General features: G+C 25.1%; 2 protein-coding genes across 2 annotated transcripts; one reads left to right on the top strand and one right to left on the bottom strand.

Annotated features, from left to right (window-relative positions):
* Positions 1–9: 9 nt before the first annotated feature.
* LOC132929870 (xaa-Pro dipeptidase) lies at positions 10–21,506 on the bottom strand. Its single transcript, XM_060995493.1, has 11 exons — positions 21,297–21,506; positions 20,983–21,166; positions 15,046–15,237; positions 11,299–11,346; positions 8,411–8,472; positions 8,297–8,341; positions 3,154–3,423; positions 2,481–2,629; positions 1,458–1,753; positions 1,155–1,306; positions 10–311 (listed from the first exon to the last, which is right to left on the bottom strand). The coding sequence occupies exons 1-11, from the start codon at positions 21,308–21,310 to the stop codon at positions 263–265; spliced, it is 1,461 nt and encodes a 486-aa protein (XP_060851476.1). The 5' UTR covers positions 21,311–21,506; the 3' UTR covers positions 10–262.
* LOC132929868 (FAST kinase domain-containing protein 3, mitochondrial-like) lies at positions 5,876–8,387 on the top strand. The gene is made up of 2 exons (XM_060995488.1): positions 5,876–6,051; positions 6,215–8,387. Exon 2 carries the CDS (start codon positions 6,250–6,252, stop codon positions 8,245–8,247), a length of 1,998 nt encoding a protein of 665 aa, XP_060851471.1. The 5' UTR covers positions 5,876–6,051; positions 6,215–6,249; the 3' UTR covers positions 8,248–8,387.
* Positions 21,507–23,210: the final 1,704 nt, after the last annotated feature.

The following is a 23,210-nucleotide window of genomic DNA, read 5'->3' as shown; positions in this document are numbered from 1 at the left end:
CATACCATATTTATAAAATACATAAAATTTATTTATTACGTTTATTACAGCAGCTAAAATGTAATTTTTTACAATGTTATACATACATAATAATATAATAAATTGTATATAAAATAAACATATATTGAGCAATAATTCTGAAAATAAGTATCATTTTGTTTAAACATTTTACATTAAATTTGGTTATTAGATTAAAATAAATAATATTATTAAAAATGAATAAAATGAAGAGGTGTAACGTCTCTTCTTCGATGACATAGATTTAAGCGACCATTTCTTTTTTACTCATCCACTCTTCGATTTCTTCAACACTAATACAAAATAACGAATTAAACACATAAATTAGCATTGCCTATAATATAGTATACTACGTGGTAAATAATATTGACTTTTATAGTCTCTCTTCCGTATTTCTCCATTAAGTGATAAGAAAATTCTAAAAAAAATTGCTCTACCTAACCGTCAATAATAGCGTAGTGATATAAGCTACAATATGGAATATGGAAAAACAATTATTATTTACCAATTATCTTCACGCTATCATCAAGTGAAAAAGTAGCATCTTATAATTTTAAAATCAATTAAATAACTGTATTTTATATGTAAGCTAAAACAATTTTAATTAATCATAATTTAAACAAATAAATGACGTTTTCAATAAATTTTTCAAAACTACTGATTTTATGAAATTTATATTAGAACCGTGTAACACGAAGTGGTAACTAACCTTTTACATTACTTTCATTTATACATATACTATAAAAACATACATTTTTCTTGTTTACGGTTAAAATATTCAATAATACACATCGTTATTGCTCTTAAAATATGCAAAAATATTCAAAATAAAAAAATAGATCATCTGTGTCAATATTAGGCGATTCGTGGACACAACCTATAAAATACATTTTTAAAAGGACGTTGCAAAAAAACACATACCAATGTTTATAAAAAATCTGGCCCTAGTTATTATTCATCGTTCAACACAACAGCAAACGATTTTTTTACTCTAATAATATTGGCTCAACACCCGCTATTGTATAATAATATACGGATCACACGGTCTTTCTCTATGCCGATATGAGAAACGCAAATATATATCGACGTTTCGTTGATCAAAATACAAAAGCCTATACTTCAAACTTTAAACTTACGTTCTTGGTACTGGAGTGTAGTTTTCAATTCCATGTTCGGTTACGAAAATGTTGTCTTCAATGCGCACGCCACCAAACTTCCAAAACCGTTTCAGTACTTTTTCATTCAAGAACTTGGACAATACTGGATCACTAAGAGCCCGTTTCAACAGCTGAAACATTCGAACGACAAAGTTTGAAATTATAGTTTCGTTCCTAAGTATAGATGAACTAAGAAATACATTTGGGGAGAGGTTAAATCTAGAAATTAGGTGACTTTCTATGACCATAAAAAAACAAAGCATTTCAAAAAAACTGTTATACCGGTTCGATGAAATAACATCCCGGCTCAACAGTGAGTGCCATTCCCACTTCCAAGTTTCTAGCCGTTCTCAGGGCCTTGACGCCTGGCTTTTGAGGCCTGTCTGGGTGTCCTTCCAAGTAACCACCAACATCATGCACATCGATTCCTAGTAGATGCCCCAGCCCATGTGGTTGAAATATTGCGGCGAGACCGGCTTCATACATTTCGTCGACATCACCACGGAGTAAATCTATTTCTCGCAGCTCTCTTAGGGTGATTTTATTGGCCAATATGTGCATGTCCACCCAGGAAACACCTAAAATCACATAATTATAATATTATAAGCCTCAAATAGGTGGATACTTGTTTGGTAGAATAAGATTAAAAATACTGTTATTGAATAATAGTTTTAATGCGCAACCACGTAGGTAGGTACGTTAGTTTATTACCTATACACAAATCGTACATTTCAAGATAAATAATAAGCAATTAAAGCCAATTACATCATATAATTTGTCTTACTTGTGGCAAAAAAAAACCATCATATTATTACAAAAGAATAAAAATAAACCCCAATTATATTATCTGGCATATATATTATTATATAGCTTTATTTTTTACGTGATAATATTATGAAACTATAATTAATAAAATCAATATTTCAAAATTAAAATACCATTCATTTGAATACAACTACTCGAAACACATTACTACTGAATTAAAAAGTCTCACCATAAATTAAATAGTTAAATCAATTAAAATATTGACATTATAATATACACCGCTATCGATAATAATGATGATAAATAATTATCTGGTTTCAAGTTAATATGTTATAGCCACTAATTTTTAAATCAAAGAAAAAAAAGTCAGAAGCATTACGAATACTAAAGGGGTTAACTACCCAATTTCAGGAATGATAATTTTTAAATGTATTGGTAATTCAAGTAACCTTCATTTAAAAAAATATTATGGTGGGCAAGTTGAGGGTTAAACGAAAATAATTCGAGTGAACCCGCATTAACAGCCTAGTCAATGTATACCTGGTTTTATAGCGTTCATCACGGCACGGCTAGCTGCAAGCACAGCGTTGTAAATCGCGCGTTGATCATCGGTAAACTTTCCATTAGCCGGAAACGAAACTGTCACATCTGCCGTATAGCCGCTATACGATGCTCCCATGTCGAACAGACTAAAACCCAATAAACACACGTCCAATGTATTTATTTCGTCCACTAATACAATATTATCAATATTAAACCGTACAACCTAATAACTATATAATGGATTATCGATACAATACGTTGAATAAAATTCAAGAAGAAATATTGATATTTACATATTTATTAAATTTAATCCGTATCGATCTCATACACTGTTCTTTGTGTCCTATATAATATAATCGTGACACTGATGTCAGACACTACATTTTTTATTCAATTTCTGACGCATATCTACACTATATTCTAATTCTGTACGATTCTGTACCTGTATTATGGAAAACATATAAAAAAAATGACAATAAACGATAAAAGTCGTCAATTATTTTTACGAATATTGTATTCTTCGTCGTCACTATATAGTATATACATAGATACTTAAATATTATTTAATAGGTACAGATTATAGTTTTAAATAAATTTGCATGCTTTAAAATCTATAAGTATAAACAAAATCTAATATTGTATTTTTATTTTTAATATTATGGTATCATACCACATGTCGCCATCATGGATCTCTTTAGAATTGGGTTCGGTAGCGTGTCCGTAGTGCAGAACGGCACCGTTCATGCCTGAACAGCAAATGTTGTTATAGCCCACATGTCTGCACCCCCCGACGTAATATGCGTAATGTAGGAAGTTAGCTTCGCATTGGTATTCATACATGTTTGGCTTGCACTTTGCCATCACAGACTTATGGGCGTTACAAGTAACTTTCGTCGCGTACCTCATAACTTCTTTTTCGTAATCCGTTTTGATAACGCGACTGTAACAAACAAATAACGTGTAAGTGACTATGATATCGTTCAGATAATATACCGCGCACGAGCAGAATGCACACGTCGCGTTTGAAACATTAAAATGTATCAAAATCGCATAATCTAATAAATTCTAAGAATACATAAACCCTGACACTAGTAAATTGTATATCAATTTATAAGATGAAATAAAAAATTAAACAAATTCCTCTCAAAGTAATTTTGCAAGAATAGTATTCGTACGTTGTACCACTGATCATTATAAATTACTATAATATAACAATCAGGGCACATATCGGTTTAAAAAGTATAGGCAACCAAACTCACAAGTGATTATGACGTTCTAATAAAACAGTCAACACTGCAAGAATATATTATTATTGTTATTTGATTTCTGTTCAATTTTTTCCAAAAAAAACAGCTAGTATATAATATATTGTATTAATTTAAATAAAATAGGATGTCACTAAGTCTATTAAATAAATATAATATACATCATCAATGATAAAACTTTAATACTCTTAGAGGACGCTACTTATGTGTTGTTTACTTGATTCCGTCTTACAAATGTACGGGGTACGGCATAGTTAATTTGTATTAATCAGAATCAATTATATTTTATTAGTATTAATATTAGAGTGAATTAATATAGTATCAAAGTTAAAGGTAAGAAGGTTATCTATGCTTAAGCGTTGATTTTTTTATTTTTTTTTTTAAATAAGGTGTATATGAGTATATAAAACATTACAAATTAAAAATGTTAATACTTAGCTTAAAAATTAAAATATCGATAAACAAACGACGCTTAAGATTAGATTATATTCTTATCTTTAACTCTGATAATAGGTCAATTCACTTAACTAATAACACAATCAATTCTGAACATCGCACATTTGAAATACCGTACATTTGTAAGACAGATCCAACACATGCATGGGTACCTAACATCATGTTAATAATATTATGTATATAAAATTATTGAGTATGACTTGATTTAAAAATTATTATATCTATTGTCTATTAGCATTGATTTTATAAAATACTATTTTAAAACCAGTGCTATTAAGTATTAATTAATCGCATTCTGCTTTTATTTTTTTATTTTTGGATATATAAAAATATTTACAGTGTTATTATTTATTATTTTAATTTTAATCAAGAATTTAAAAATTCAAAACAGAAAATTTAATATTTTAGTAATAAAACCTTATAAATTATAATATAGCAATTGTCGTTATACAACTAAATTATTTTGTGACTATATTCATGTATATATTATTTTAATAATGATTAATGATAATATGATGCGTCATTATAATTTCTATTCTAATGAAAACAACTTCTATTATTTTATATTCTATTATAATATACACATAACAAATAATTTTAAAACAACGGATACACGTTTCCAATTCTTTTCTCTTTGTCGGTGAACCAACGACCAAGTACTAGTACTGTATGTACTTACATAAAAACAAAAAAATTAAAACTCGAGTTTGATGAGCTAGTGAGAATAAGCAAAATAAAAATTCAATCAATACTAAAATATAAAGTAACGTAACCTCACTTATTTTCTTAAATACATCGTACATTATAGAACAATACAGTCAATAAAATGGTAGCATATAGACTTAAATTGTATATTTATTTTAAACAAATTCGCTATAACTAAACAACTGCATATAATATATAAACAAATATCTTTTCAACATTCAACTTGTTCGTATATCATAGAAGTACACATCGTTCATTATCAGATAATAAAACAAAATAAAAGTATGATAAACCAATTTTTTTCTATAAATAATGCGTCATATTTTCCTAATACTAGGTATATATTATTAGTTACAAATTTACAATATCTATATTTTAACAGTTTTAATTTATAATTTACTGCTGATTAAAATCCCAGTAAACGCTCCTTTGCGATAATGTAACTTAAGTCACAATTTTTAAATAGATGACCATACTTAGTATACTCTTAGAGAAATAAAAGAAAAAACATCAATATCAATTTACTGCAATGAACTAAGCACTAAGCAGTGAGCACCGATCAGTATTTTTTTTTTATTTCGATGATCATTCTTATGTTATGTTTAATCCGGTTGTTTTCCCTTTTGAAACATATTTTGAATACACTCAAAAACACTGGCATCGTGTCCTACAAAAACAACAATCGTTGGCCACTCTACCGGAATTTAACAAATACTTATTAATAGAATGGACGTCAGATGACAAATATTACAAACACGAATGACAATATGGCATGTTATTACTCGCAAACGTGTATTGAAATATAAGAACACGATAGTTATTGTACATTATGACGTATTTAACATAAATATTTTTAGAACGTTCGTCATGAACGTTAGATTCGACTGATTCGAGTCAAAAAATAAAGCCTTGTGCACATAATTGTATTTACAAATTTACAATGTCATAGCAAGGTAGTGATATCTAGCAGTAAAGTTGTAATCAATGTACAAAATTTTTGACCAAACCAGTCAATACCACAAAGACTATCACTAACCGCTATTGGTAATAATATTTAGTCTGATAACCATATTATCATCTATTATCAATTTAAAGTTCCAAATTTACGACTCGAAACTCGCAAATAATAAATATTTATAAAGGTAACGACTTAAATACTTAATACTTTAATAGTTAATACGTGATATTTTCAATATATTAAATAGCATTGTCTTATTTTGTGGTATAGTGTTATGTAAATTTAACAAAATTATAATAACATAAAATATTCTTTTAATAATGTTTGTTGTTCTGGTACTTATTTAGTTCAATGAATATTGAAGTAGTGAAGTTTATCAAATATGTCAAGAATAGTCATCCATCAATTATTTTTTAATAGAGTGAACTATTTAAATGTACTAAAAGCGATAAACATAACACAAAACAGATATAAAGCTGACAAATTTGGACATACATTCGCACTCATTCAAGAAGGAAGTGAAATAAGAGAACTACCACTGATTGTACGTAATGTATGTAGCAACGAAATTTGCTGTAACGAATGTACTAAAACTGAAGAAACAGACATTAATAATGATGAACTAGTCAATAAATTAAATAATCTTAAGAATGAAACAGATCGTAAAAAAGCTGATAAAGAAATTGTAGATGTTATTCGGGGCTTTAAAAAATGTTCTTCAGTAAAATCATTAGTGGATCTACTAGAAATAGTAATGCTAGATGAAATAACTTCAGAGGTAGCACTATGTGCTCTGAAAAAAATAGTAGAACTAGAGAACTTTAAATTGCATATAGCATCAAATAAATTGTTATCAACTTTAAATATTAAACAACCAAATATAGATTATACAAAAACACCAATACTAGAAAAGCTGCTGGAAATAATTATGACAGGAGATAATAACTCTGCTGTTGTTGGAATACTAGAATTAATATCTATTGATCGTGTTCGAGTTTTGCCATTTGACATATTTAAAAATAAAATATCTGAAGAAATTTTATGCCGAGTAACTGAAAATAAACTTAATATAGATGATTTATGCAGATCAATTGATGCATTTTCTAAATTAAATGAAGTCAAAACTGCAGACCAGCTTTGGATTGGAATAATGGATAAATCTGATCAAATAAATGAAAAAAATGTAATTCAAGTTTTTAGAATTTTACACTTGTTAAAGAAAAGTAGAAAAACCATAATGAAGCTGCTAGAAAGATGTTTACAGCAATTTTGGCATCATCTTTGTACTGATAACTTAATAGAAATGTTGTATACATTACGATTAACTAAATGCAGTTCAAATATTATCTTAAAAACTACATCTAGGTGGATTAACACAAACATACACACTATGAATGAAAACAATCTAACTTCACTTGTAAATGAGTTAAATAATTCCAACTATGTGGATATTGGTATTGTAAGAGCATTAGAACGTTACATAAAGGCCAAACACAGTACAATAAATAGTCCTTTATTAATGGTAGAAATCATGAACTACTGTTCAAAATTTAATGTACGTTCTGAAAATATTTTTGAAGGATGTGCCATGTACATAATTCAGTATGGTTCAAATATAACTCCTTCTCAATTTAGAGATTTATTTTGGCCATTTGGTCAACTTAACTACAAACCTAAATCAGCTATAGAGTTTTGGATTAAGGTGGAAAATATAATGAATAAAGAGTTTCATAACTTTAAGACACAAGAAACAATAGACATATTATTATCTTGTGTTTACTTAGAAAAACATCCATTGAACTTTGTTCACGGGGTATTTAATACTTCTTTTTTACATCATTTATTTGAAAATGGAGGTAAAAATGACTATACAAAAATAAAATTAAAAATCATTGACCAGTGTATGACATTAGAGTGTGATCACTATCGTGGGCCAGTGTTACCCAAAGATAAATTTGCAAAAAGCATTTGGTGCGACTATAGAATAAAACGGATCTTAAAAGAAATCAGTAGTACTCTTGAAAATATTTTTCAAGGCTACAAAATTTCTTACTCAACTATTCTAAGTCGACTACCACTTATGAGTATTTACATAATTGATGCTTTAGTACACCCAGACAAATTTGAACTTAACAATAGATACATAAATTTCAAGAAACATCCTGGTCTATGTACTGTAATTTTAGTTCATTTGCCAGAACACTATTGCTGGGAAAAAGAACACTTAACTGGTATTGAAACCACTAGAATACGGCATTTTCAAAAGATTGGATTAAATGTAATGTCCATCAACTACGAAAAAATATTAGAACTCAAATATCCGGCTGAACTGACTGAATATATTAACAATAGATATGAAAATATGTTAACTCCTTGTTAATTATTTCATTCAAAAGACTATGTATGCTATATAATTTTTTTTTACTTACCAATCAGCAATGATTTTATGTAATATTTTGTTGTCCAATATGAACCTTAATTTCAAAAAAAATTATTATAATTAATAATTATAATATAATATTTTATTAGTGTTTTTATTTTACCTGTCTATTCCTTCAAAATGTGCTTCTTTGCATGTCAGATCACTATCAGTGTTTTTTCCATACTAAAAAAAAAGAAACAAGAATTGTACTTATTGACTATATTAATTATTAACTTAGAAGAATGTAGAAACCAGATGCCTAAAATTTTTAATAAAAAATGTATTTACAAAATCTATAATATACAGTAATTAAATGAAACCAAAAATTTATAATCTCAATTGCATAATATTTATTTAAAATTATATACATCATTCATAACTGTTATGTAACTTCAAGCAAGATGCAATTCTTAGAAAACATTATTTAAGGAAATTGCGCTGTACTACCTTACTTAAGAAATGCTTATAAAACAAAACTGAAAACATAGTAAAATAGTCAATAGTTGTTTTTATACATTAATGATTAACATTTCCTTTGAAATATTCTAAATTTAAACTATTGCTATGAGAAAAAATAAAATGTTACAAGTACTTTAGTACTTACATACAGTACATTCATTTAAAATGATATTTGTTACTTAATATTATATTTTTATACATAAAAAAGTAAGTCTTGTACGTATCTTTAAACATTTAATTAGACAAAAGTATAATATTTCTTAATTTTTGAAAGTTTCTATTCATTAGGTAGGTATCTATTTTATACAATGTCAATACCTTTGTTAGTAAGTACAAATATTTAGTTGAATAAATGCATATGTGTTAAGTACTTTATTAAGAAATGAATATGAAACTTCTAAAGTAAATAATATATTTAACTTATATAACTTAATATAACTTTTTTAGTTGTTTATAACTAAGAAGTGTAAGATATTATATGCCTATTTAAATAGATTTTTAAAGAATGTACCTACTATTGCAAATTATATAGTAAACTTAAAATAACTTTAAATTATTATATAATCAATGGAACTATATTTACTACAGAGTAAAGAGCATTTAGAAAAGTAAATAAGTATGTGAATATTTGTAATTGCATCTCAAAACCAATATCATAAAAAATTTGCCTAATAAAAATAATTTGTTATAAAGGCATTTCAATAAGGACAATAATTAGTTTAATTATTGTTAATTTAAACTATAGAATGATTGGTGAATCAGTTCAATTTATAGTCACCACACATTATAACAATAGCCCGTCCGTTATAATGTGTGGGTCAATGGCAGTTTTGATAATTTTATTGTAATTCTGCAAAATATAAAATACATCTATTCCCATCCTAATGATTTTAGAAAAATCTGTAAAAAAAATACTTTTTAAATTGTCAATCATTGTTTTTGACCTAACAATTTATTAGAACCATAGGCGGACATTTAGTTGAATTTTTAGGGAGAGGGGCTATAATAATCCAATGTAAAGTGACCCCGCGCCCCCTTTCTATACACAAGTATAACATATCACATTCGATTTTTGAGGGTCTATTGAAATACTTGTAGGACTAAGTCCCCCCCCTCCCGATGCCCGCTTATGATTAGAACACATTAAATGTATATCACTTAAGAGTTGAGGTTTAGTACACCATCATTTTATTGAGTAATTCAATTACTATTTACAGTACCAGAAAATACTAAACAAATAACCATTTTTTATTCTAACCATGTAACTAATAAAAAATCGTGAGCCAAAATATAATTATTGAGCTTTAAAGTTTGAATAAAAGTTATTTTTAAAGATCTCTTATAATCACGTTTGTAGCATAAGGTTTAATGATTTTGTACAAGGTCACATGGTTACACGTCTTATTATGTATCATATTCGTTATTTACATTAAATAGAATATATTTATCTAACCAGTTACCTGTACAACTACATGTTTACATTCAATAATCCAAATTTTCAAAATTATTAAACTTTATTATCAGTAACTTAAAAATTTTTAACGCAATATAATACATCAATTATAAATATCTAAGAACATTTAATTATTAGAGTTGAGTACGCATTTATATTGATTAAATTCATGACGATCGGCCATTAAAACATATTCCTTATTCAACTAATATTGCATACACACAGATCTTGGATTGTGAAAGAAAAATTAGGACATATAAATCGTTAGTCTCGGGGTAAATAAACGAACAATGTAAATAAATTGTTTATCGTTAATGCCACTTTAGTAACTCGTGTGTTATTGTTATTATAGTGTTATATTAAAGCCAATGGAAAAAGGTGATAATGATTGTGTCATATATATTTCTATATTGGCAAACAGTAATGGCAGAAATATTAGTAAACAATTTATATTTAATCGCCAAATAAAATAATTTATGTTATGCGCTACGTGTAAGACACATTAAAAATAAAACGATAATTTAATTTAGGCGATAAAGAAAACAAGCACTAATACTATCATTAATACAGAAACCTAAGTTAGAACTTAGAAATATTTTTAAAAGTATATTAAATAAATAGTACCTACTCTATAAATATTTCAAATATTCATATAGTACCTATACACATAAAATATTACATTACATATACTCAAATCACATTGGACAATATTATCAACGGTCATAATTATACTCTACTTAGTATTTTAGTAATTTTCTATTATGCAAATAATGATATTATAATTATATATTGACATCAGACATATTGTAAACAGTACCTAGTCCTATTCACGATTTATTTGTGGTGCTTGATTTACCGAGAAATTAGGTTTAATCAACGTGAATTGGCAACAATGCGTTATGTTGTATTATGTCAATATAGATGCATATTATTATTATTATTTGTTTTCTGTTTTAATTTTATTTTAATATAAAACCACCGATACAATATATTGGCATAACTTACACAATATTTATATATATAAAGGACATATCCACATAGGTACACATAAATTAAGCATAATAAATATAGTTAAATATTAAAATTGTTTTACTTACTAAAGTCAATATAACTGAAGGTTTCAATGCATTTAGTGTTTCACCAAGCTAATAAAACATACAAAACAAACAGTTATTATAATTATAAACAACCATACAGATATATCGGTGTAAGTATGTGCCTAAAATGTTTAAGTACAAAATATATAGGAACACAACAAACTTATCAGCGCAAAGAAAATATGTTTTTTTGTGTATAGTTGTCTTTAAAATAATTTAATCACATTTTATTTTAATAAATTATTAAATTGATGATATAAATTATGTTCATTTTTATTGCTGTTTTAAACCATTGATTATATACCAAACAAATAATCAATACATTAATTAAATAATTATTATACAGCAATTTTAATTTCTATTTAATTTAATTTGTTACTTCAATAAAAATATTTCGAAGATTCAAATTAAAAATTCTTAGATTTTGAGCATAACTTTATGTCATTATATATCATTAGAAGATTTATCGAAACATCGAAGTCTATATTATATTATCAAACGTTATGGAAACAATTGTGATCAGAAATTTTCTTTGATTTAAATCAAATTTTATGGGCGTGATATTAAAAATATATATATTAGGATTTAGAACTGTAGCAACCATATTACTTTTTATATTCGAAAAAGATTTAAAATCTCACGTTATTATTTAATACTGGTTTTTAATATTTGAGATTATAGTATTATACTATTATAATATTACGGATGACATTTTATAGATTATTATTTAATGTGTGGTGTAACACTGTATACAGTATAAATAATTAACTACAATTTTTAAAAGTATAAATCATATTTAGGAACAATAATCTAAACAACTTCACATATCTTGGAAAGTTTAAAATAAATATTTCATGAAAAATACTTAAGATAAAATTGTTTATTACACGAACTCTTGTATTATACTATTATAGTTCCTTTAAGTAACAATGAATGTAATGTTCTACAATTTATTTTTATTTTTTTTATTGTCAACAACATTTTATTACAAGTTTGATAGTTTTCTATAATATGACAAAACAAATCTACGACGACAATTTGCAATAAATTAATGATCAAATAAAAGTATGTGTTATAACTTATAAGTTATAACATATAAATATATAATATATGAAAAATTAAGATGTATTTAATGTAAGCACTTGTGACTTACCTTATTCATCATATTTTAAATAACAGTTAAATTTGTGTTTCTTTTTCTACTGTTCCTACAGAATTATTTTAACGTGGCTTGGCGAAAATATATTTTATTATGATCAATTATTATTTCAGTGGTTAAAAACACTATTTGAAAAACACAAACATACTTTGTATATTATTTAATATAGCACACACTAATTTATCAAAGAAGCTTTAAGTTTTTTTGTAAATGTCAGTCAATTTGATTCCTCTAGTATTTGCGCCTATGTCCCAAAACAGTGGCTTTTTTTAACGTACCTACATTAAGCGCCAAAATAGTAAATGCGTTCAGGCAAAGCGCACCAACCTATAAACGTATAGTATAAGATATGGAATTTAAAACCCTACTCCAATTTTCCACAACTTGCATCTACAATTGATCATTTTCAATATTCTAATAATTTTGGTTGTTGTCATTCAGCGTTGCTTGTTGGACACGATGTTAACAATACGACACAATTGGGCATACGTCCGAGAAAATAACGTTAGTATATGATGCCATCATAATGTAAAGGTACTATTTTCGTCAATCGTCAATGTGTTTCTGACGAGTCTATCATAAATTCGTAAGTATAAATACTATGTGGCGGTTAATCATAAAAAGCAAAACAAAAAACCTATATAATATTATTTTATATTATAATATATTCTAGGAAAAATATGTAACATAGATACGAAATTATATAATATTTATTGTTTACCCAGACTAGTGACGGTACGCAATAATTAAACCATCTCAACACCCGATAAAAATAGATTTAATTTTTTCAACTATAGACCAATATCACTTATAAACACTTAAGGCAAACTATTGGTAAAAATGATAAACAAACATAATTATAATAAACATTATAATTTAGCACCTTAAAAGTTCTAAATTCCTACACAGCGATTAATGTAGCTTTTGTTGAAACCTTCAAACTTAAACCACCTCTCATACCTATACATACAGATATCTGCAGAGCAATAAATAACAAACGATTTCTTATACTGGACACTGCAGAGTGCAGGTACCATATTATAATACCTTTAAAAAGCCTATGACATGTTGTGTCGGTGTCACATCAGAGTACACGTTCGCCAAATTATTAAAAAATGTAGCATAAATAAAAAACCCTTTCTTATTCATCAAAAACTTACTAAAATCGCTAGATTCAAATAAAGTTCAATACGAACTTTCAAACACTTATCTTAAATAAAACGAACTAAATTCCTAAGCGTAACAATCTTCCTAATTGCCATAAACAATATTTTTCTACAAGTCCCAAGTGCATTTTTTGCTAACGATTACTACATCTATTGTAGCAGGGTATCAGCATTGGGCGCGGGAATTTTAAGCGCAATGACAATTGGATGAAATTAGTTACATTATTAAATTGGAAATGGGCGCTTGATGGGCATTAGACAATTTTTATTTATTAAAAACACATTTTATTACTTACTAAATGTATTTACGATGAAAAAAAAATAGTGTTGTTGGTACAAGTTTTTTCGAAAAGACGACTTAAATTTTGATGACCGATGATATAAGATGGACCACGCGCTCACCTAATTTGAGTATCTGTGACTATAATGATTTTGGAAACCGCGACATAAATAATTAATTGAAAGGCATTGCTCAAAATGTATCATAATATTTCAATAAAATAAATGTATTAATATAATGTCTAAATGTTTAATTATAATTTTATGATTTTTTATTATTTTTATTTTTCGGAAGACAAAACTGAGGTAATTATTAAGAAAAAGAATTGGACACACTTTCATTACATATTCCTTCTGAATTAGCAAAGATCCTCCAACCACATGCAATACATATTTATCAAACAAGTATCACAATTAAACATATATCTTTGAGAAATGCTTAAGACACAAATCCACACAAACATGAATTCCTACGAAATATCAAAAATGCCCTAGACGAAAACGAAACCACAAAAATTATTACCTTTATTTCTAATTGTAATTTACTTAATAGACTTTAATATTATAAACAATAGCTAATCATATATAATAAATCTATTATTTACATTTTAAATATCTATAATATCATTAATAATTTTAGCTGTTAAAGCCTGTAAATTCTTGAATAAAAAAAACATTTAGAGTGGAATATAAACTATATTCGCAAAACAAAATAATAATTACTAAAACCATCCTATAAGGCACTAGACAAGTGTTTAAGAGATCACGGGGCTTACGATTAAAGATCATAATATAGCAACTAGCTATTTAATTAATTCTTATATTATTTAGACCTCAACTAAAAAAAAACAATACTAAATAATAAATACACAGGCATTAAGTATTTAAGTATAGTACTCATATATGTGTAGGTAATGTTTTTCACATTTTAACTGTTGACATTTTTATATTTTTCCAATAAGAATGTACGATGTCGATGTGTGATAATGTTTCAATAGTGTTTCGCACAAGTGCTTTAGACTTACTAACCATTTATTAATCCAACCAGCGGGATAATTCATCTGGCGTATCTTCTTTCAATACAAATAAATAGGAACTTAATATAAACTATAGTTTTATAATGATTATTATTTATTTTATTACCGTATCCACGTACGATGCGTAGTTGACCTTATACCGACATTTGTATTCATCTAAGCACAACGGTTTGCCCAACCATACTGTGTGCGCCTCTTCGACTCTCGGGAAAAACAAATGCGCTTCACCACTGGATACGTGTATTAAGCCGTAACAATCGGGTTCGCTGACCCCAAAAGTCCAATGGAAGTAGGGTTCCTAAAACCATTATAAAGGCATTATATGAACAGAAAGCAATAATAATATATTAAAATAGATATCATATCTTATTCAGTAAATATGGTATGTATAAGACGAAGGCTCAAACTTTGTAGCATTTTCAAGTTTTTTTAGGTTATTAAATATATATCTTATTTCTAGGTAAGTTATAATTTAATTTCATGATTTTTCAAATCAAATACTAAAAGTTTTTAGAGCACATTTCTTTTATATGTTTAAAGATAAAATTCAGTAAATCAAAAATAAAGACACCTATTTGAGATTTATAGCCATGTCATAAGTTCATATAAATTTTTTTTAATATTCAATTTAAAAACATACAAATCCTAGAAGAAAAATCAAGAAACTCTGCTATATTAAGGAATCAAATATACCTCCTCATTGAATATAGGTCATTAACGGAAGTGTTAAATTTGATTTTAATAATAAATCATTGTATAGGTACGATAAAAAATGATTCTAAGCGTCCCGTCTTCTACAAACAGTCAGCATGATATATATCATATATATATATATATATATATATATATATATATATAATAATATTTTATAATAAAATTGTATTGCTATAAGAAAATTATTTTTCTATTAGTGTGATTGCTACGATACTACGATAGGTTGGACTAATTTTTGTCAACACCCGATCGCATATTGGCATATTATATTATAATATTATATTTCATATAATATTACTATAGCTGCGTATAAGTAAATTTAATGAGTAATTTGAGACTGTTTATTTCTTACCTTTTTCTAAAACTAATATAGTGATTTGAATTTTACACATTGTAAAATAACATAATTTTTTTCGTAATTCCATCATCACTATATTCCCCTCCGAGCAGACTCTAAATTCCCCCCTGTTGGGAACCGCTGGAATAAACGAATAAGTCCCTATGAATAATATTTTTAATAAAATAACTAAAATTACTAATTTTCGTTTAAATCTCCAATTGTATAGAAATTTATAATAATTACAAAATATTTAAGTCTATAAAAAAATTGTGCATTTGTATTTTAAAGATTTTTAGATTTCTGTAAAAAAACTTATAAGTTATGAGGACGAGGAATATTCCGAATATTGTATTAATTTTTTAATTTTAGCTATTAAAATTGAAAATTGTATCAACCTTAAACAAAATAATTGTACAATTATTTTGAAAATAACCGAGAATTTTTTATTTTTTAACACTTAAATTAAAAATTAAATGTAATCGCTACCAGAAACCATAAATGTTTATATCAAGTATTTATATATATAATATATATTACTCCTTGTACATTTGATATATATTTAGAAAGTTTATAAGTTTGAGCCCTACATAATATATATGTATGACACATTACTTATAGACTATAATATTGTTTTAACAAATTATAAATAGTTGTTATTAATTGTTTTCAAGAATAATAAACACCGTTGTACATATATATATATATATACCTATAATATGCATTAATGCATTATACACGTTTTTAATGTGCGTCAGCAAACATAATTATTGTGTAACACTTATATATAATTAATGCATTATACGAACATAATGTTTTTTTAAATAATAATTGAAACTATATTATATCAATAATTAGTCTCAAATCCCATCTATCTATATGTTTTTTGGCTGATAGAGGCACATACTGACGTAAACAAAAATTATATATACATAAATAAAAACCTTGAATTTCCACACGTAGGCAACTTATAATTTAGTCTATTCATAAACGTTTATGTGTGTATTCTAACCACCACAAATATTATAAACATCATCAAATAGACATTTGTGATTTGTTGTTGTTTTTGTTGTTGTTGTTACGTTGTTTATAGAGGAGGTATTTTGTCGTTAAATATTGTACCTACATAATATGTAGTTATTACATAAATCATATAGACTTTACAACAGTTAACATTATTGTAATTTAATAAAATTATTTCCTACATGTTTCAGTTTCATATACACAGAGTCGAGTAAATACCATTAAACACACATTATCACAAAATTCAAAATATTTTAACGTTTTTGAATTTCATTTAACCATTTAAAAAAAAATCAATTATTTTGTTATAAACTATTTTGAATAAGAACTAACATTTTTTATTTAATATTCCGAAGCAAGATATTAAAAAAGTAGAATACTTTTCTTTAAATTTCCATGTACATAATTTAAATTTCGAGCGACTTGTTAATTATTTACATAACTTTATAAGTGTGCATTTAAAGTATTGTTAACCAATGTCAACCCCCAACACGTTGGTCACAACTCCGCGCGCCTAAACTTTAAACACTAATGACTAATTATTTTTTTTGGAATTCGATTATTTTAAATCAAAGTTCTTAGAAAAATTGTTTGCTTTAAAAAACAAAATAAAAAAAATGTATGTTATGGTTTGATAAGTAAAAAAAGTATAAAATAAAAACGATAAAAACAGTAAAAAAATATAGCTTTTTCAAAAATGTTGTTTTGTTATTTCTTTAAATTAAGTAAAAAAATATTTATACAACTATACTTTTTGAGATAACAATAAATATGTATTGTTTAAAAAAGTCACCAATATGAAATAATTAACATAAATGTTATTATTCTTAAATCATAATTATAAAATTTAATTTCTCAGAGCCTCTAACTACCTATTAGTTAAACTGTCAAAGTTAATGTCATTCTTAAAAAACCTTATACCTATTTTAAAAACGAATAAATGCTTTAATGATCAAATAAATGTATAATTTATATTGATATTAAAATTATAATATCAATCAATGATAATTCACTATTTTTTGTATTAAAAATAATCATTAGTCATTACTATACTTTATATTATGTTATACTAATGAAAAATAAAAAATATATTATACATAATATAATAAAAACTAAATTCTGTATGAATATTAATCAATTTGATAATTTTTAAGTGGTTTAAAATAAAAAAATACCTAATGAAATTATTAGTGAAATATTTAATTATGTAATGTACACATAATGTTGAGCTACTCACCTAAAATAGTTAGCCAAACTCCTCATAATTAACCCTGACCGCCTGAACCTGTCACATGCTTTATTAAACATTTTAATTGTCTATAAGTCTTGTCATGTGTTTTACTTCAAAAAACTTATAGTATTTATATTTTAAACTATAAACATAATTTTTTTATCTATTTTTTTATATTTCTAACATATAATTTAACATAAAAATATATAATAATACAAGCTAATTTGTACAATAGTAACTTAAGTAAATTTAAATACATAAATATAGACATATAATTATTAATTGAATAACAGTAAAATGAGAAATTAACCAAAAACAAGACCCTAATTTAAGCTGAATTTGGCATGCAGTGTAAGATTAAGAAAATCTCAACAATAGTGTCTTTTGAATCAGGGAAAAGGGTTATCAAGAATTTTTATTGAATATTAGCAGATTTATTTTTTTTATTTTATTGAAATACCTAACCTGTTCCATTAAAAATAAAACACTTGTGATGAGAACAAGGAGTTTGCAATTAGTTTATAATATTAATTTTAATATAGAAATTAAATAAAATGAAATATAAAAACAGTTGTAACATTTTTCATAATAATTTTTAATTAATTAAATCATTTAATAAAATAATTGCGCGTAATTTTTTTTTTATTTCATATTTAAATCTTAATTTATTTTGAATAACTTTTTACTATAAGGCATAATATTAAATAGCTTTATTCTTTTATTTTAAAAAAAAAATTAATTTATGTAGGATTTAGCTGTTACATGTTAATTGCTAGTATTTCTTGTTTTTTTTTTTTATTTTTTGCTCTTTAAAATGTATTCTATTTTTATACAAATATTTCTACAATCAACAATTTTACACATAGTTATTTAAGAGTTAGAATAATAAGCATTTTGAATAAGTCATCTGTGCAATAATTATTTTAATAATAATATTTAAGCATAATTCAAATTACAATTCTTTGTACTACATTAAGTAGTTCAAAAGCATTTTTGTAATCTGACCCCGTAATTAAACCATATATGATAGGCTAATATAGATTCTACTATAGCTAGATATATTATTTGTATCATTGTATCCTATTGATATCTAAAATATTTCATAATTTTTTGAATATACAAAAGAATTTTCTGGTTTATATTATTACATTTTAAATATATAGTAGATAGATACTCATTTTATGTTTTCATAGAATATTATGCCTAAATATTTAGTGAAGTTTTTCCTATTTAAATTCATACAATTTTTATTAAAATAATCTACATTATTTTCATGAAAAAAAACTAATACTGTCTATTTAATATTGTTAACTTTTTAATACTGTTTTGAAATTATTAGGTTTAAATGGTGAGATATTCCAGAATGGAATTTTTTGTAGTGGACTTTGGCTAAATTGACTACAGACTGCATAATATATAGGTAGAATGTGATTTTAACTAAACCAGGAAGTAAAAGTTATTTGATATAGGAAAATTGATTAAAAACTTGTATGGTTTTCATAGAGATGGTTTGGTAAATCACTAAAGTTGAATTCTAAATAGTGAATGCTCAAATCAACCAAATTGTTAACTATTATAATTGATTTTTAATAGAAATTTAGATTTTAAAATAGATTGAGGTGTAATCTAATATTAATATCTTTCATATTGATTTTAGATGGATACATAAAATAACTCTTTTAACTAAGGTAATGCCAATCATTTGACTTGCTGTAAATTTTGTGATACATATCTACATTTAATTTATTTATATCTATTATCTATGCATTTCCAATATAGGTATATAAATACAGTAATAAATATAAAATATATACAAAGACTAAAATGATACTCATTTTATCAACTTTTATATTAAATAATCTATAAGATAACTTATTCACCATCTATTTTAATTTTGAGTGTTAGTGATAGGTAATAAAAAACAAATTAAATATATTAAGTTCTGTAACTCAATAAACAAATACTTTTATACTCAGAATTAAAAATTAAACCTCTCAGTTCTTTTTTGAGTTTTTGACAATCAAAATTGACATGTCAAGTTTTTGTATCAGAAATGATTTATTAACATAACATCTAAAATAAAATATTAAATATGAAAATTGAGTAACAATTGTATATATTTATTCTAATATTATATTAGTATTTTTAAATTTTAAATCAAACTGATTTTTTATTTTTTTACCAAAACTTAAAAATACATAGACTAACATACAAATGTTACTTTATTATGGTCTGAGGCAATTTAAGCTTTGTTATTCTAGTTCTTATAGTACAAGTTTCTACCTTCTACCACATTATAGAAAATATATATTACTGTAACTCCACAAAGAAATTAATAAATAGATACACATTTAATATTAGACATACTGTCACTGTAAATCAAAATTAAAATAATCTAAAACCACTTTAACCAAAAGTTATTATAAGATTAAGATTAGATAAAACAAATTTTAACATGTTAACTTTAAATTTAATATTTTAATAGCTTAATTATTAAAGTTAATAACTTATTTAAATTATCAACAAATATAACATAATAAATTATATATTATACTGAAATAAATAACCGTTATCAGTTGTCTTAAATTTAAATATTATATTTGATATATATATATATTGTTAATAATGTTGTAAGTAAAGAACAATAGTCAATAGTTTCAAAAATAAATAAATAATCATGATAAATAAATTTAAAAATTCATCACCCATATATCAAAATCAAACAAAAAAAAACTAACCTGTCTAAATACATAATCCACATCAGTACAATAATGGGATATATGTGATCCACCTTGTAATAGTACATAAGTATCCTTGTCCACAACTTCTGATAGACGTTTACAAAGTCTTTCTCGATTAAGTTTATATAGTTCCATAGGCACTGACAATGTATGTTCTCCCAAACTGAATTTTCCATCTTGACTAATATTTTAATAATGGATATCAAAATATTAATTCCAAAAGCTTAATTAATACATGTTTATTCAATTTTTGAAATAAAAAATGTTAATATAATATTACTAACAAATTTTAATATAATATCATTAGGTACCTGATACATGTCATTGTACTGTTCTTTGGAACTGGTGCAGTAAATGAAACCTATATTTTTTACCTTTTAAAATATCAAATTATTTTTAGTAGTATGCCTATTGCCTACCGATTAACTATTACCAATAGTCAATTAACAATTAAAGGCAATAAATAATAATAGGTAATTGGTGCTTACAAATTAAAATAGTATTTATTTAAATATTTACGCAATGATAACAGAAGTAATGTGCCATCGTCACTGATAAGTGATAACGATAAAAAGATATCGCAGTCATAGATACCATAGTATCTATAGTCGTGAAAAAAAAATTTAATGAACCATAAAATAATAATAATAATAAGATATATTAAATTGTATACAATTTAAAGAAGAATACTAAATTAGTAAATTTTTAGTAGAAAATTATATATTTGTTTATTATTATTATTATTATCATAAAATAAAAATTTTGAAATTTTAATTTATATTATTCGGATTAATTAAATGAAATAAAAGTTAAATCATAATATACAAAAACTGATAGTTGATATAATCTATAAACATTAGATATCAAGCTATAGCTCCTTTCTCATTACTTTCTCTTATAATCTTAATTCTTAGTATATATTGAAAATAGCGATTATAAACTAATAATTAGATATACTATGGTACATGGTTCTAAATTTGAATTTGATTTTTGATCAAAATTACTTGTCTTGTGTTAATTATTATTTACTCAAGGATTTGTATATAGGTATACAGTATACGTATACTTCATTTAGACCCTTGAGAGAAGTGGAAATTAAGAACATTTGTTATTAGAACATTTTGAAATGTATTTTATTATTTTATTTGTACATACAAAACAAATGTTTTTATTTTACTGGACTTTGTTTATACTCCTAATATTAAATTATAAAATAAAAACATATTTTAATAAAATCTTAAATCAGATAGCAATTTAGCAAAGATTTAATTATGTACCTTTAGCCTGAATTAAATGATATTAATTATCACCTTTTTTTACGTCATAATATCAAATGTTTTGTATTTATTTAGTTTCGATAACTATGATAGCGCCATACAGGCATACAGCTTTTAATTTTTTAATAGTAAATTAGTAACAAACAATTAATACAATAAAATCAGTCACCTTGCAAATCGATTTTATTTATGAAAATACCTATATTAGCTATTAGTATGTTATCTTTTGAAGTAATGATAATGAATACCATTGTAAAGAACCATTTCAATTATAAACGTGTTTCAAGGAACGAAAACACTAAACAGATATTATATTTAATAGTAACCATAATAATTAATAACCTATACGACTCTAATGCTACCTATGCTTAGTACTTCATTGCAATACTCATATAACAATGTTGAATGTATACAAATACAATATAAATTATAAATACTAGGTACATATCTATAAAATATTATTATTATTTGTATTTAATTTTGGTGACAATCTTCAGATTAATTTCCTTGTGTAAATATTGGTGAACACGTTCAAATGACAAATATAGAGGCCAGAAATTGTTTATGGGAGGTCAATTTTTCATCACAAATAAAAATTAAACATACATACATTATACTACAAATTATTCTATTCCCCATTTATAATTTTGATAATTATATATAACGAATTATAATTTAAAAACAATATAAATTATAAATAATGAAAATATTTAAATATAATATCTGAAGATGCGATTCTTCTGAAACAGTAAAAATATTACACTGAGTAATTTACTGTAACTGTCTTTGCCCTTTAGGTTTAGATAGTTCGATAATTACACCATTTGTTGATAAGATGATTTAATGGCTAACATAAAGCATAAACACAATAAAACATTGGCCATTAATAAGTTATTCAACATAATATTTCTTATACTATTTTTTAGAAACGTAATTGTATCGTAATTT

The sequence above is a fragment of the Rhopalosiphum padi genome, chromosome 4 (assembly GCF_020882245.1).
Source record: "Rhopalosiphum padi isolate XX-2018 chromosome 4, ASM2088224v1, whole genome shotgun sequence".
NCBI classification, from domain to species: Eukaryota; Metazoa; Arthropoda; class Insecta; order Hemiptera; family Aphididae; genus Rhopalosiphum; species Rhopalosiphum padi.
This window is presented reverse-complemented; position numbering and strand designations above follow the sequence as displayed.